At 43.1% G+C, this 18,727-nt stretch overlaps 1 protein-coding gene across 1 annotated transcript in view; it reads right to left on the reverse strand.

Annotated features, from left to right (window-relative positions):
- Positions 1-14,527: 14,527 nt before the first annotated feature.
- The window catches only part of LOC118377367 (mitogen-activated protein kinase kinase kinase 3-like), a 26,789-nt gene continuing 22,589 nt past the window's right edge, over positions 14,528-18,727 (reverse strand). Inside the window, exons 16-17 of the mRNA XM_052519249.1 lie at positions 18,525-18,702; positions 14,528-17,335 (exon numbers count right to left, since the gene is read on the reverse strand). Of these exons, the coding sequence (XP_052375209.1) occupies positions 17,107-17,335; positions 18,525-18,702 (407 nt within the window). The 3' untranslated portion in view covers positions 14,528-17,106. The remainder of the gene's footprint in view (positions 17,336-18,524; positions 18,703-18,727) is intronic.

Raw genomic sequence — 18,727 nt, forward strand, 5'->3', positions numbered from 1 at the left:
TCAGGGCACACACATGCCTTTTATAGGGATAAACATCCCCATCCTGAGAGAGAGTACACAGGGAGGGGCGAAAGGGACGGGCCGGTCACTGAATAGGACAGAGAGAGGGACATACAGAGAGTGAGAGTGAGAGAGAGAGAGAGAGAGAGAGAGAGAGAGAGGAGGGTGGTTTATGTGACACTCAAAAGCTGTGTGCCAGGGATTGTTTGTGCCCGTCCACTCAGCTACAAATGTCTCCTGGCCTTTCTCTCTCTCCCTCTCTCTCTCGTCCTTGTTTGAATAGGATTTGGTGCAACAGAGCTTGGCTACCAAATCAAAGCTGCCTCACACACATGCTCAGTCACACAGACACAGATGGGGACAGAGTGTGATTGAAAGGGAAGAAAAGAAGCAGGGAGGTGAAGGAATGAGATCTCTTTTCCTCCATCCCTGTTAGTTGGTGACTAATAGGGTCAGAAAAAGAGAGGGACAGAGAAAAAGGGGACAGAGAGAGGGTCAAATAGTAGCTGTGTTCTTGTGTGGCACTCTGTCTCGCTTGGCGTCCAAAATATCCCACTAAGCCCTCCAGATTTATTGGTATTACTCTGATTGGCTCGCGCCACTCTGTGTGTGACAGCAGCACCGTCTAGGAGCGTCTCACACCCCATCCCTGTTCCTCTGCTGCTCTTTAGTCTTCTCCTTGTCTGAGTCAAAATGGGAATGAGTACGATTACATGTCTTATCTAGGTACATCAAATAGAAGTCAAGAACAGTTAATCAATTATTGAATATCTACATTTACCACAGTATCTCCAAACTATTGTGAGATAGTAGGATAGTAGGAGAGCAAACAGAGGGGAGTAGAAACAAAATAATGTTATAATAGCTAAATGGCATTATTAGATGAACTCTTATTCAACAGCTGACCCAGCTGACACAGCTGAAAATCATACTGGGAGAAAAATTATAATCATTGTCCTTGTAGTCATGGATACATAATAAATGCCAGTGTACTAAACAGTCAACAAGTGACACCATTACAGTGTGCTAGCCGATTGGAGAAGCTTTGGAGCCACAGGGCTGAACAGTAGCAGCTATACATCTCCACCTCTTTGTCCCCCCTGGAGTTTCTGACCATGATGTCACTGACAGGCTACAGATGGATACATACAGTGCCTTGCGAAAGTATTCGGCCCCCTTGAACTTTGCGACCTTTTGCCACATTTCAGGCTTCAAACATAAAGGTATAAAACTGTATTTGTTTTGTGAAGAATCAACAACAAGTGGGACACAATCATGAAGTGGAATGACATTTATTGGATATTTCAAACTGTTTTAACAAATCAAAAACGGAAAAATTGGGCGTGCAAAATTATTCAGCCCCCTTAAGTTAATACTTTGTAGCGCCACCTTTTGCTGCGATTACAGCTGTAAGTCGCTTGGGGTATGTCTCTATCAGTTTTGCACATCGAGAGACTGAAATTTCTTCCCATTCCTCCTTGCAAAACAGCTCGAGCTCAGTGAGGATGGATGGAGAGCATTTGTAAACAGCAGTTTTCAGTTCTTTCCACAGATTCTCGATTTGATTCAGGTCTGGACTTTGACTTGGCCATTCTAACACCTGGATATGTTTATTTTTGAACCATTCCATTGTAGATTTTGCTTTATGTTTTGGATCATTGTCTTGTTGGAAGACAAATCTCCATCCCAGTCTCAGGTCTTTTGCAGACTCCATCAGGTTTTCTTCCAGAATGGTCCTGTATTTGGCTCCATCCATCTTCCCATCAATTTTAACCATCTTCCCTGTCCCTGCTGAAGAAAAGCAGGCCCAAACCATGATGCTGCCACCACCATGTGTGCCAGTGGGGATGGTGTGTTCAGGGTGATGAGCTGTGTTGCTTTTACGCCAAACATAACGTTTTGCATTGTTGCCAAAAAGTTCAATTTTGGTTTCATCTGACCAGAGCACCTTCTTCCACATGTTTGGTGTGTCTCCCAGGTGGCTTGTGGCAAACTTTAAACAACACTTTTTATGGATATCTTTAAGAAATGGCTTTCTTCTTGCCACTCTTCCATAAAGGCCAGATTTGTGCAATATACGACTGATTGTTGTCCTATGGACAGATTCTCCCACCTCAGCTGTAGATCTCTGCAGTTCATCCAGAGTGATTATGGGCCTCTTGGCTGCATCTCTGATCGGTCTTCTCCTTGTATGAGCTGAAAGTTTAGAGGGACGGCCAGGTCTTGGTAGATTTGCAGTGGTCTGATACTCATTCCATTTCAATATTATCGCTTGCACAGTGCTCCTTGGGATGTTTAAAGCTTGGGAAATCTTTTTTGTATCCAAATCCGGCTTTAAACTTCTTCACAACAGTATCTCGGACCTGCCTGGTGTGTTCCTTGTTCTTCATGATGCTCTCAGCGCTTTTAATGGACCTCTGAGACTATCAAAGTGCAGGTGCATTTATACGGAGACTTGATTACACACAGGTGGATTGTATTTATCATCATTAGTCATCTAGGTCAACATTGGATCATTCAGAGATCCTCACTGAACTTCTGGAGAGAGTTTGCTGCACTGAAAGTAAAGGGGCTGAATAATTCTGCACACCCAATTTTTAGTTTTTGATTTGTTAAAAAAGTTTTAAATATCCAATAAATGTCGTTCCACTTCATGATTGTGTCCCACTTGTTGTTGATTCTTCACAAAAAATACAGTTTTATATCTTTATGTTTGAAGCCTGAAATGTGGCAAAAGGTCGCAAAGTTCAAGGGGGCCGAATACTTTCGCAAGGCACTGTAAGACCTATAGGCCACATCTATCAGTGGGTTGTAGGGCTTCTCTTTGGACAGACACACAGCTACACACAGGAGCATGGCAACATAACACACACACATTATTAATCCATCACTATCACTACCATTATTAACTGTGATCAACTACAGAGGAAGCTATGGGTCAGAGGATGGGCCAGTAAGACCAGAGGCAGCCAGTTGGATTGCAGCCTCTTAGCAACAATACGACCACTCCCTCTTCCTCAAGTCACATCTCATAAAGCCCTGTTGTAAGTGATGGCAGCTCATTCAATCAGACTTAATGACTGCTTAGCCTGAAAAGAGGGCAATTGGACCTGGAGAAAGAAGTCGGTGTTGGGCATGGTTGAAAAGTCCAACGAGTTCTGGGTACCTATCCAAACAACAATGTGTATGCCAAAGTAAGTATTAGGTTACTATAAAGGGAAACACCTGGTCAGCATCTTCCACATTTAACCTAAATCCTCTGAATCCAAGCAAAGCCTTAATTGATGTCATCAGCACCCAAGAGTAGTTGTTGGTAATGAATTACCTTTCTCAAGGGCAGAACAACACGTTTTTCAACCTTGCTGACTCAGGGATTCAAACCAGCAACCTTTCAGTTACTAGCCCAATGCTCTTAACCGCTAGGCTACCTGAGGGTGAGGCAGTCTGTGAGTTATTAGATAGTTGAAACTGTCACAGGACTCCAGCAGATGGATGGTTGGAGAATGGGGGGACGGGATGTAAAACCTAGTCTGAACCCGACAAACCAGCAACCAGTCCGTTATGAATCAATTTCCATCCATTGTCATGGCAACCCCAGGGCCAGTTACTTCAAAACATGTTAAACTCTTGCTGACTCATCTAATAGGATGTGACTCTGGGATGGGATGAAGCCTTATATAAACATCCACAGCTATTATACAGTCATGCTGCCCAGATATGATCCTAACATGCTCAACTAGGTCTATGATCTCTCAAGCTACTATACCAGCAAGAACCTAAGGCCTTTTCCATCCTGCTCAACCTCTGTTCTCCCTCTCCCCTCCAACCAACTCTGGCCCTGCAACAGGTAGTAAAACCCACACCGCAGACCATAGAAACCCTCTTTGTTACCAAAACACTCTGTTAAAAGAAATGTGTAGCCAGTGGGAACCAGTGAGACTGGAAGACTGTAAATACAGAAAACAACAGAGTGACTTGAATTCCAATTGGTCCCTGTTGATAGAGGTTAACTGAGTGGGTCCGCTGTAAGTCTGGCTGGATGTGTTGTTTTAAAAGCTTCCATCTAGCAGGATTAATAACGTGGTCTCAGCATTAAGGTGACACTAATTGTATCGCCCCTTGGATTTCTGAGACAGTCACTGTGGTTGCCTCAGATCTGGTCACTTAGGCAATATCTGTCAGAGGAGAAACATTCAGAAAGAGAGAAAGATGGAAAGAGACAAGGGAGAGAGAGAGAGAGAAAGATATAGAGAGATTGATCGGAGTGAAAGAGGGTGTCCCCCTCTCTCCTCTCAGAGCCAGTGGAAGGCCAACAAAACATCTGATTCCTGTGGGGCAACATGAGGAGGAGTCCATCTCATTGCAAGGAGCAGAAGAAAAGGCTTATTGCCTGGGTGTTGAGCAGAATCTTAATGCTGTTCCTCCAGACTGATCTCCCTCCAGAACCACAGGGACGGCCAGCTCTGTTTGCCTGCACACGGCTCCCCCCACCTCACCATTCAGGCCTTTCGGACCCTTTCTTTTACTGCCGGTTTAAACCCCTTTCCACTCTCTCATATGGGAACTACCCTACCTCAGACCCCCTTGCATCCCCAGCCTCCTCTCTATGCAAATGAGCACACCCCAAATTCTGACCATTCAGCTGGATACACCTCATCCCCCACCCACAACAAAACTCACACAGCAGCCCCTCCTTCACCACTAGATTAAGCGCGCCCCATCAACTCAATGATATGGGCCCCCAGTCAGCTCAATCACGTATAAATCCCCCCGTCACATTACTTAATCTTAGTCCTCACATGGAGCTCAGGGACCCGGGACCCCATCCTCTCTGCCAACAAAGAGCCCATTGATAACAGCAGAGCCCGGGGAATGGGGGTCCCAGTGGCCCATGGGTATCACCTCAACTCACACACACATACTATGCCCACACACAGCATGCAGTGTACTATTCACTGATGTACAGTATCACTGATGTGCATTATCACTGATGTACAGTATAACAGATGTGCATTATCACTGATGTACAGTATCACTGATGTGCATTATCGCTGATGTGCATTATCACTGATGTGCAGTATCGCTGGCATGCATTATCACTGATGTACAGTATCACTGATGTGCATTATCACTGATATACAGTATCACTGATGTGCATTATCACGTATGTGCAGTATCACTGATGGACAGTATCACTGACGTGCATTATCACTGATATACAGTATCACTGACGTGCATTATCACTGATGTGCAGTATCACTGATGTGCATTATCACTGATGTGCAGTATCAATGATGTGCATTATCATTGATATACAGTATCGCTGATGTACAGTATCACAGATGTGCATGATCACTTATGTGCATTATCACTGATGTACAGTATAACATATGTGCATTATCACTGATGTACAGTATCACTGATGTGCATTATCACTGATGTGCAATATCACTGATGCACAGTATCACTGATGTGCGTTATCACTGATGTGCATTATCGCTGATGTACAGTATCACTGACATGCATTATCACGGATGTACAGTATCACTGACGTGCATTATCACTGATGCGCAGTATCACTGATGTGCATTATCACTGATGTGCATTATCACTGATGTGCAGTATCAATGATGTGCATTATCACTGATGTACAGTATCACTGATGTGCATGATCACTTATGTGCATTATCACTGATGTGCAGTATCACTGACGTGCATTATCACTGACGTGCATTATCACTGACGTGCAGTAGCACTGGTGTGTGTTATCACTAATGTACAGTATCACTGCTGTGCATTATCACTGATATACAGTATCACTGATGTACAGTATCACTGATGTGCATTATCACTGATGTGCAGTATCACTGATGTGCATTATCACTGATATACATTATCACTTATGTGCATTATCACTTATGTGCATTATCTCTGATGTGCATTATGACTGATGTGCAGTATCACTGATGTGCAGTATCACTGACGTGCATTATCACTGATGTGCATTATCACTGACGTGCAGTAGCACTGGTGTGTGTTATCACTAATGTACAGTATCACTGCTGTGCATTATCACTGATATACAGTATCACTGATGTACAGTATCACTGATGTGCATTATCACTGATGTGCAGTATCACTGATGTGCATTATCACTGATATACATTATCACTTATGTGCATTATCACTTATGTGCATTATCTCTGATGTGCATTATGACTGATGTGCAGTATCACTGATGTGCAGTATCACTGATGTGCATGCTAGCGTTAGCACAGGTCCTCTCAGGTATGATGGGACGTAGTATGTAGTTGTTAGAGGTGGAAGGTGCAGTTGTGAAATCGTAATATGCCAGATGTGGCTGCATAGGTCCAGTCCCCGCTGGTGCCCCCTGTGTGTGTGTGTGTGTGTGTGTGTGTGTGTGTGTGTGTGTGTGTGTGTGTGTGTGTGTGTGTGTGTGTGTGTGTGTGTGTGTGTGTGTGTGTGTGTTTAACTGGAGCAGACAGGCAGGCTGAATCACTGACTATGGCTCAGCGCCACTGGGTCCAAACTGAGTGTGGTCACAAAGCCTGGGGAGCCAGTTTAGCCTCTGTCCAGCAGTCTGCCTGTCAGCACTAATGCTGGGCCCCAGCGGCCCAGAGACATACCTAACAAACAGAACTGCATAACAAACAGACCCAGACACATAGCACACGAAGAGAACCACATACCTTCCAAACACTACCACTGACCACAATCACATACTGACTACAATAACTCACTGACCACAATAACACTACCACTGACCACAATAACACTACCACCGATCACAATAACACTATCACTGACCACAATAACACTACCACTGACCACAATCACATACTGACCACAATAACACTACCACTGACCACAATAACACTACCACTGATCACAATAACACTACCACTGATCACAATAACACTACCTCTGACTACAATAACACTGCCACTGATCACAATAACACTACCACTGACTACAATAACACTACCACTGACCACAATAACACTACCACTGACTACAATAACACTACCACTGACTACAATAACACTACCACTGACTACAATAACACTACCACTGACTACAATAACACTACCACTGACCACAATAACACTACCACTGACTACAATAACACAACCACTGACCGCAATCACATACTGACCACAATAACACTACCACTGACCACAATAACACTACCACTGATCACAATAACACTACCTCTGACTACAATAACACTGCCACTGATCACAATAACACTACCACTGACTACAATAACACTACCACTGACCACAATAACACTACCACTGACTACAATAACACTACCACTGACTACAATAACACTACCACTGACTACAATAACACTACCACTGACCACAATAACACTACCAGTGACCACAATAACACTACCACTGACCGCAATCACATGCTGATCACAATAACACTACCACTGACCACAATAACACTACCACTGACCGCAATCACATACTGACCACAATAACACTACCACTGACCACAATAACACTACCAGTGACCACAATAACACTACCACTGACCGCAATAACTCACTGACCACAATAACACTACCTCTGACTGCAATAACACTACCACTGATCACAATAACACTACCACTGACCACTGACCACAATAACACTACCACTGATCACAATAACACTACCACTGATCACTGATCACAATAACACTGACCACTGACCACAATAACACTACCACTGATCACAATAACAATACCACTGATCACAATAACACTACCACTGACTACAATAACACTACCACTGACTACAATAACACTACCACTGATGACAATAACACTACCACTGATCACAATAACAATATCACTGACCACAATAACACTACCACTGATCACAATAACACTACCACTGAACCCAATAACACTACCACTGACTACAATAACACTACCACTGACTACAATAACACTACCACTGACTACAATAACACTACCACTGACTACAATAACACTACCACTGACGACAATAACACTACCACTGACTACAATAACACTACCACTGATGACAATAACACTACCACTGACTACAATAACACTACCACTGACCACAATAACACTACCACTGACCACAATAACACTACCACTGACCACAATAACACTATTACTGATCACAATAACACTACCACTGATCACTGATCACAATAACACTACCACTGATCACAGTAACACTACCACTGATCACTGATCACAATAACACTACCACTGATCACTGATCACAATAACACTACCACTGATCATGCTGCGCCTTGGACTGTCTCTCCTCACATTCGTGACAGAATATCCCACCTTCGCAGGACCAAGCAGCGTGTTATGGAGGTTAAGGAGTTTTGGACATGGGAAGAAATCATGTCCTGATGTGAGACCCTTCCTTGGAAGGAGATACCAAGGAAGGTGGAAGGACAACGACGACGCCGGGGACCTCAGCCACAGATAACACAACCACTGACTACAATAACACTACCACTGACCACAATAACACTACCACTGACTACAATAACACTACCACTGACCACAATAACACTACCACTGATCACAATAACACTACCACTGACTACAATAACACTACCACTGACCACAATAACACTACCACTGACTACAATAACACTACCACTGACTACAATAACACTACCACTGACTACAATAACACTACCACTGACTACAATAACACTACCACTGATGACAATAACACTACCACTGACTACAATAACACTACCACTGACGACAATATCACTACCACTGACTACAATAACACTACCACTGACTACAATAACACTACCACTGACTACAATAACACTACCACTGACTACAATAACACTACCACTGACGACAATAACACTACCACTGACTACAATAACACTACCACTGACCACAATAACACTACCACTGACCACAATAACACTACCACTGACCACAATAACACTATTACTGATCACAATAACACTACCACTGATCACTGATCACAATAACACTACCACTGATCACAGTAACACTACCACTGATCACTGATCACAATAACACTACCACTGATCACTGATCACAATAACACTACCACTGATCACTGATCACAATAACACTACCACTGATCATGCTGCGCCTTGGACTGTCTCTCCTCACGTTCGTGACAGAATATCCCACCTTCGCAGGACCAAGCAGCGTGTTATGGAGGTTAAGGAGTTTTGGACATGGGAAGAATCATGTCCTGATGTGAGACCCTTCCTTGGAAGGAGATACCAAGGAAGGTGGAAGGACAACGACGACGCCGGGGACCTCAGCCACAGATAACACAACCACTGACTACAATAACACTACCACTGACCACAATAACACTACCACTGACTACAATAACACTACCACTGACTACAATAACACTACCACTGACTACAATAACACTACCACTGACCACAATAACACTACAACTGATCACAATAACATTACCACTGACTACAATAACACTACCACTGACCACAATAACACTACCACTGACTACAATAACACTACCACTGACCACAATAACACTACCACTGACCACAATAACACTACCACTGACCACAATAACACTACCACTGATCACAATAACACTACCACTGACCACAATAACACTACCACTGATCACAATAACACTACCACTGACCACAATAACACTACCACTGATCACAATAACACTACCACTGACCACAATAACACTACCACTGATCACAATAACACTACCACTGATCACAATAACACTACCACTGATCACAATAACACTACCACTGATCACAATAACACTACCACTGACCACAATAACACTACCACTGATCACAATAACACTACCACTGATCACAATAACACTACCACTGATCACAATAACACTACCACTGATCACAATAACACTACCACTGACCACAATAACACTACCACTGACCACAATAACACTACCACTGATCACAATAACACTACCACTGACCACAATAACACTACCACTGATCACAATAACACTACCACTGACCACAATAACACTACCACTGATCACAATAACACTACCACTGATCACAATAACACTACCACTGATCACAATAACACTACCACTGATCACAATAACACTACCACTGACCACAATAACACTACCACTGATCACAATAACACTACCACTGACCACAATAACACTACCACTGACCACAATAACACTACCACTGACCACAATAACACTACCACTGACTACAATAACACTACCACTGACCACAATAACACTACCACTGACTACAATAACACTACCACTGACTACAATAACACTACCTCTGATCACAATAACACTACCACTGACTACAATAACACTACCACTGACCACAATAACACTACCACTGACTACAATAACACTACCACTGACTACAATAACACTACCACTGACTACAATAACACTACCACTGACCACAATAACACTACCACTGACTACAATAACACTACCACTGACTACAATAACACTACCACTGACCACAATAACACTACCACTGACTACAATAACACTACCACTGACTACAATAACACTACCACTGACCACAATAACACTACCACTGACTACAATAACACTACCACTGACTACAATAACACAACCACTGACTACAATAACACTACCACTGACCACAATAACACTACCACTGACTACAATAACACTACCACTGACTACAATAACACTACCACTGACTACAATAACACAACCACTGACTACAATAACACTACCACTGATGACAATAACACTACCACTGACTACAATAACACTACCACTGACTACAATAACACTACCACTGACTACAATAACACTACCACTGACTACAATAACACTACCACTGACTACAATAACACTACCACTGACTACAATAACACTACCACTGACTACAATAACACTACCACTGACCACAATAACACTACCACTGACTACAATAACACTACCACTGACTACAATAACACTACCACTGACTACAATAACACTACCACTGACTACAATAACACAACCACTGACTACAATAACACTACCACTGACCACAATAACACTACCACTGACTACAATAACACTACCACTGACTACAATAACACTACCACTAACTACAATAACACTACCACTGACTACAATAACACTACCACTGACTACAATAACACTACCACTGACTACAATAACACTACCACTGACTACAATAACACTACCACTGACTACAATAACACTACCACTGACCACAATAACACTACCACTGACTACAATAACACTACCACTGACTACAATAACACTACCACTGACCACAATAACACTACCACTGATCACAATAACATTACCACTGACTACAATAACACTACCTCTGATCACAATAACACTACCACTGACTACAATAACACTACCACTGACTACAATAACACTACCACTGACCACAATAACACTACCACTGATCACAATAACATTACCACTGACTACAATAACACTACCTCTGATCACAATAACACTACCACTGACTACAATAACACTACCACTGACCACAATAACACTACCACTGACTACAATAACACTACCACTGACTAGAATAACACTACCACTGACTACAATAACACTACCACTGACTACAATAACACTACCACTGATGACAATAACACTACCACTGACTACAATAACACTACCACTGACTACAATAACACTACCACTGACCACAATAACACTACCACTGACCACAATAACACTATTACTGATCACAATAACACTACCACTGATCACTGATCACAATAACACTACCACTGATCACAGTAACACTACCACTGATCACTGATCACAATAACACTACCACTGATCACTGATCACAATAACACTACCACTGATCATGCTGCGCCTTGGACTGTCTCTCCTCACGTTCGTGACAGAATATCCCACCTTCGCAGGACCAAGCAGCGTGTTATGGAGGTTAAGGAGTTTTGGACATGGGAAGAAATCATGTCCTGATGTGAGACCCTTCCTTGGAAGGAGATACCAAGGAAGGTGGAAGGACAACGACGACGCCGGGGACCTCACCCCCCCTAAAAGATTTAGATGCACTATTGTAAAGTGGCTGTTCCACTGGATGTCATAGGTGAATGCACCAATTTGTAAGTCGCTCTGGATAAGAGCGTCTGCTAAATGACTTAAATGTAATGTAAATGACTACAATAACACTACCTCTGATCACAATAACACTACCACTGACTACAATAACACTACCACTGACCACAATAACACTACCACTGACTACAATAACACTACCACTGACTACAATAACACTACCACTGACTACAATAACACTACCACTGACGACAATAACACTACCACTGACGACAATAACACTACCACTGACTACAATAACACTACCACTGACGACAATAACACTACCACTGACTACAATAACACTACCACTGACTACAATAACACTACCACTGACTACAATAACACTACCACTGACTACAATAACACTACCACTGATGACAATAACACTACCACTGACTACAATAACACTACCACTGACTACAATAACACTACCACTGACCACAATAACACTACCACTGACCACAATAACACTATTACTGATCACAATAACACTACCACTGATCACTGATCACAATAACACTACCACTGATCACAGTAACACTACCACTGATCACTGATCACAATAACACTACCACTGATCACAGTAACACTACCACTGATCACTGATCACAATAACACTACCACTGATCACTGATCACAATAACACTACCACTGATCACAGTAACACTACCACTGATCACTGATCACAATAACACTACCACTGATCACAATAACACTACCACTGATCACAGTAACACTACCACTGATCACTGATCACAATAACACTACCACTGATCACTGATCACAGTAACACTACCACTGATCATGCTGCGCCTTGGACTGTCTCTCCTCACGTTCGTGACAGAATATCCCACCTTCGCAGGACCAAGCAGCGTGTTATGGAGGTTAAGGAGTTTTGGACATGGGAAGAAATCATGTCCTGATGTGAGACCCTTCCTTGGAAGGAGATACCAAGGAAGGTGGAAGGACAACGACGACGCCGGGGACCTCAGCCACAGATAACACAACCACTGACTACAATAACACTACCACTGACCACAATAACACTACCACTGACTACAATAACACTACCACTGACTACAATAACACTACCACTGACTACAATAACACTACCACTGACCACAATAACACTACAACTGATCACAATAACATTACCACTGACTACAATAACACTACCACTGACCACAATAACACTACCACTGATCACAATAACACTACCACTGACTACAATAACACTACCACTGACCACAATAACACTACCACTGACTACAATAACACTACCACTGACTACAATAACACTACCACTGACTACAATAACACTACCACTGACCACAATAACACTACAACTGATCACAATAACATTACCACTGACTACAATAACACTACCACTGATCACAATAACACTACCACTGATCACAATAACACTGACCACAATAACACTACCACTGACCACAATAACACTACCACTGATCACAATAACATTACCACTGACTACAATAACACTACCTCTGATCACAATAACACTACCACTGATCACAATAACACTGACCACAATAACACTACCACTGATCACAATAACACTACCAATGACCACAATAACACTACCACTACCACTGACCACAATAACATTACCACTGACTACAACAACACTACCACTGATCACAATAACACTACCACTGATCACAATAACACTGACCACAATAACACTACCACTGATCACAATAACACTGACCACAATAACACTACCACTGATCACAATAACACTGCCATTAACCACATCAACAGACCTGCAGGCCACATGGAGCGGTGCATTGCAGGTGTAGGGGAAGGTTATGTAAATGCTATCAGATCCTGGTAGTCAGGGGCCATGGGTCAGATCCACAGGAAGAAAATGGAACAAGCAGCAGGCTAAAACACACACAGAGAAAGTGCATCACCAGAAAACAAAGCAATAAAGTATTATCTGCATCCATCCCCTTGTCACAGTAACTAAGAAAAGGAACCTTTGTTGGGTCCAAGCTTTCCTCTGTCCCATGGCCACACAGATTAACAGAGCTCTCTCCGCCTCCTCTTCTGTCTTAAAGGGAGGGAGAAAGAGATGGAGCAAGCATCAGTCAGGTTGCTTCTTTCTCCCAACAATGATCTCTATTCAGTGAGATGTTCTTTTATTTACTGGACTGGGCCAGTCTGACTTTCCAACCTGCTGGCTGCTCAAAGATAATGAAGACACACATGGACAGACTAGCCAGTGTCTCCCAGAGCCGCTGGCTCAAAAACATCTTCTGCAATGCCAAACACACCTCCATCAGAGCGGTGTACATGACTGGAACGTACACCAAACATTACGCAAACAAACAAGTAAGAAGGTCAGAATATTGGACCAGAGACAAAGAACATTTATTTGTTTTTGAAATGAGGCACTCAAAGATATAGAAAAACAAGGTCATTTAACATACTGTTCCTTTTTCTACCTAAATACATTTGATAAACTGGAGTGACTTTGCACTGCAAGTCCCCTGTCATTAAACATACTCATTTATACATTTACATACATGTGTATATCTAAACGTTTAACTCCTGTTTCATTTGCTTACCCCAGGGTTCTTCTGTTAACAGAAACATTTGTTTTGTCTCTTTGTATATAACAGGACCATTTCTAATACTGAACTGATTCTTAGCTGCCTTCTTTAACACCACATGATCTCCATTTGATTCACTTATGAAAGGATTTTAGAGCCAGTAACACTGAAATAAATGGAAATAAATGGAAAATAAAACTAAAAAAGGTAATTGTAGAAAGCCCTTTGCTCAGTGTGGAGGGCCCCAGACATTGGGCACCGGTCGGTCTCTCGAACCCTGAGCTAAACAAAGTCGTCATGTTGGGTGGAACCCCGGTCTCTGGCATCTACCTGATCAGAACTCCTCCATCCCTGCCCTGCTCAGCTCAGTCTAACAAACGCACACATTATGCCCCTCTGCTCTGCAAGAATGACACGAAGAGAAGGTTATTCTGGTGAGACACAACTCATTTCACATACTTCCCCTCTATTTCTCACACATCACGCCAGCAAGGAGAAATATGGAGGAACTTCAGCAGCCTTTAAATCCTAGGCGGTGGCCTTGTTAAAGAAGTAGTGGAACTGTGAGAGGTTTGACAGGGCAGTCCAACTGGAAGGGTCCAATGGAACAGTGTTGCCATTTAATAAAGCATGGACCATTAGACATAATACATTATACTGGAGCCAGGAATGTGGATATGTTTCTTGTTTTGGAGAAGAGACTAGGTAAGATAGCCAGAGGTCGTTTTCCACCCAAAGTGTTTCACTAATAAACCCCAATGTTGTAATTTCTGCAAAACCAGCTGCTTTAACAATTGATCATTTCGAACGGCAACATTTATCTCATAGGTCTAAATGCATCCTCATTAGATTTCAAATTGTCGAGAGTCAATATATAAAAAATATATTTATACATATAAATTTGAATATAAAAATTCAGGAATGGATGAACATAGGGATTTAAATAAAAGTGAAAGAAAATGAATATTTAAAGTTTTAAAAAAAGAGTTAATTTCGTAAGGCGAACAATAACCAACAACTTTAATTTGACATAAAAGTGCATCTGACTCAAATGAATCCTAAATGGCAGAGTTCCACTGTTTGGCGTAGCGTTTTCCTAGATACACTTCTCAACGCATAGAAAGCTGGTAAACCTAATGGCAACTCACTTTCAAATCAAGGCATTAGGATTGTATTTGTCTAAGACTAAAATAAAATCTCTCTTTCAATCACAAAGTACAATATCATTTGTAATATTGTGTAGTTAACATATCCTCCAACCAAACTAGAAACCAACCCCTTCATGAATGAAATCGGTCATTTTTGGTACACTCAGAAAACCCTGTGATACTGAGGGGCTGCAGTGGAGAGTTGGAGTATAAGGCACAGTCATCACAATGGTCTACTGTGAAGGTCATAATGACAACACAAAAACACTGATGGCACTGGTTCCATGTTGTATGGTGAGGACAGGACAGATCAGCATGGGCTTCCATCAGGGACTGTGAGTCTTCAAAAGAGCATCAAGAGGCACTTTCTCAAAAATACAAAGAATATCAGAGACGGATCAGAGGAGAAAGTGAAAAATTAAATCCATCCCGTCTCTATAACACTGAGTGGTGCATCTGTTGGTTTCATCAGTTACCATGTTGAAGCACTGAGCTGTGGCTGTGGGTCTGCTGTCTTGGCCTAAGTAGACCAGACACTGCTCTGCTCAAGCTTACTGTAAGTCCCATATAAACAGTTCCTTACCTCAGGGGTCTCATCTAACAGCCCATCTAGAGAATGTAAACTTAGGAGGGGACACTTTGGCATATTTGAAAGGCACATTCGGTGGCGGTGCTTGATCAAATCCCATCTTGAGCCACATATAATAGATTTGATGTGTTTGGAGTGTCTGTGTGTGTGTGTGTGTGTGTGTGTGTGTGTGTGTGTGTGTGTGTGTGTGTGTGTGTGTGTGTGTGTGTGTGTGTGTGTGTGTGTGTGTGTGTGTGTGTGTGTGTGTGTGTGTGTGTGTGTGTGTGTGATCCTCTCACAGACCACCAAGGTGATAGCTGAATAGATACAGTTCGTATGGAGTTGGTGGGTCCAGTTCTCCACAGCAGACAGCTGAACACTGATCAGTCATATAGCTCCCCCTAGTGGGGGAAGTTAGAGGTGAATTTGATAATTGTCGTGAACAGCTTGGAATAATGGCACTGTGCTATTATCCATCATAATGGATCATGTGTATTTGTGGGTTAAGGAATGAGTGTGGTGGTGAGTCTGGTTTGGGGAGAGAGCTGTAGGATGGAAAGGACCAAGTTCCAAATTCCAAGTCTAGAGTCTAGATGTCAGCTGTAGGCCTTGAGTCCCGAGGAGCGGTTGAGACAGAGAGAGTGTACTAGTTCTTCCCCTCAGCAGAGGATCTGGGAGAAGGGGTGTCTGAGCAGCTCCTCAGCACTGGGCCGGTGCTTGGCCTCCACAAAGATGCGGTGGATGAAGTCACGGGTGTGGTCCGAGGTGTGTGAGGGCAGCAGGGGTTTGGTGGGCTGGGTGGCGATCTTAAAGATGGCTGCCATGGCCTCGTATTCGGCCCAGGGAGGCTTCTCTGTCAGCATCTCCACCACTGTGCAGCCCAGGCTCCTGGGGAAGGAGACACACACACAGGTTTAAGAGAACACCCATATAAGCTCAAATACACATTTAAACACTTGCCGCCCAATCTCCCCTTCCACAAAACATGTGTAAATATTGGAATATAAATGGTGCCTTCCTGTAATATACTTATGCTAAAACATGTATTCTATTCTACTGAGCCATTTACTTTATGTTTGTATTCTTATCTATTATTATTTATTGTTGTTGTTGCATTGTTGAGAAGGAACCTGCAAGTCAGCATTTTGTTAGACGGTGTACATGTGTATCCTGTACATACGACTAATACAACTAGAAACTTGAAACACGCTCACACACAAACATCAGAATAGGACATTGAATGCAATACACAATCATATAACTTATTGACTTGTGTGAATGGACAAAAACAGTGTTAACACACTGAAAAACAAAGGGCAGCTTTTCCTCACTACAGGCACGAAGGGAAAAGGCCATCCCTCTGCTCTTCTGCTTTCCCAGGCCCCACTGGAATGTTTTGGTGGAAACTTTTTCCCTGTTGACAATTAAAGTGTGCTTTTGCTGGCTACGGGAGGCCATTTCAGTCCTGGAGTCAGACAGAGCAGGGGGCTGGTGAGGGGAGTTGGGTTTAGGGACAGACTCCCCTTTGGACCTGTTACCCCCTACCGACGCTTCCGGCCTGGTCTGGACCCCCAAGGGAGCAATGAATTCGGGAACATTCCGAACCCTGTCACAAGCTGGCTGGTTGACTGGCTCCTGGCCAATCACATCCCTCGCCTGATGGGATACTACACAATCAGATTGCACAGGGGAATTCCTGGGCAGCAGGTGGGCCCGACCCATTTCAGGGCCCTGTACGTAGGAGTGAGGCAGTCCTTCTCGACATTCTCTTTTAAATATAGCACTTTTACTATTTTATATATAGCACTTTTTCCCTTAAAGAAGAATGGTTTCCCCCTTTTAGAACAGCTATTTTCCTCCCTTCATGTTCCAGCAGTCCAGCCACTCTATCAGGGAAGGAGACTACTTATAAGAGCACAAGGAAAGCATCTGACACATGACCTGAAGATACATTCACACACTCCCAGACGAGACATCTATCCCCCACCTGCCCCCTATCAACACAACTAATCAGGATCACCTGCATGTGTATAAGACCTCTTACCCAAAGCCCAACCCCATGTGTCCCGGTCCTTACCAGACGTCAGCCTTCCTGCCGTAGCCCTCTCCGCTGATCACCTCGGGGCTCATCCAGTAGGGGGTGCCAGTGACCGAGCGGATGCCCGTGCCAGACATGCAGATGGTCTGCAGCCTCTTGCTGGCGCCAAAATCTCCCAGCTTCACGTTTCCCGCTGAATCCCGCAGGATGTTGGCACCTGGATAAGGAGACGACAGAGTAAC

Source organism: Oncorhynchus keta, chromosome 5 (genome assembly GCF_023373465.1).
Source record: "Oncorhynchus keta strain PuntledgeMale-10-30-2019 chromosome 5, Oket_V2, whole genome shotgun sequence".
NCBI classification, from domain to species: domain Eukaryota; kingdom Metazoa; phylum Chordata; class Actinopteri; order Salmoniformes; family Salmonidae; genus Oncorhynchus; species Oncorhynchus keta.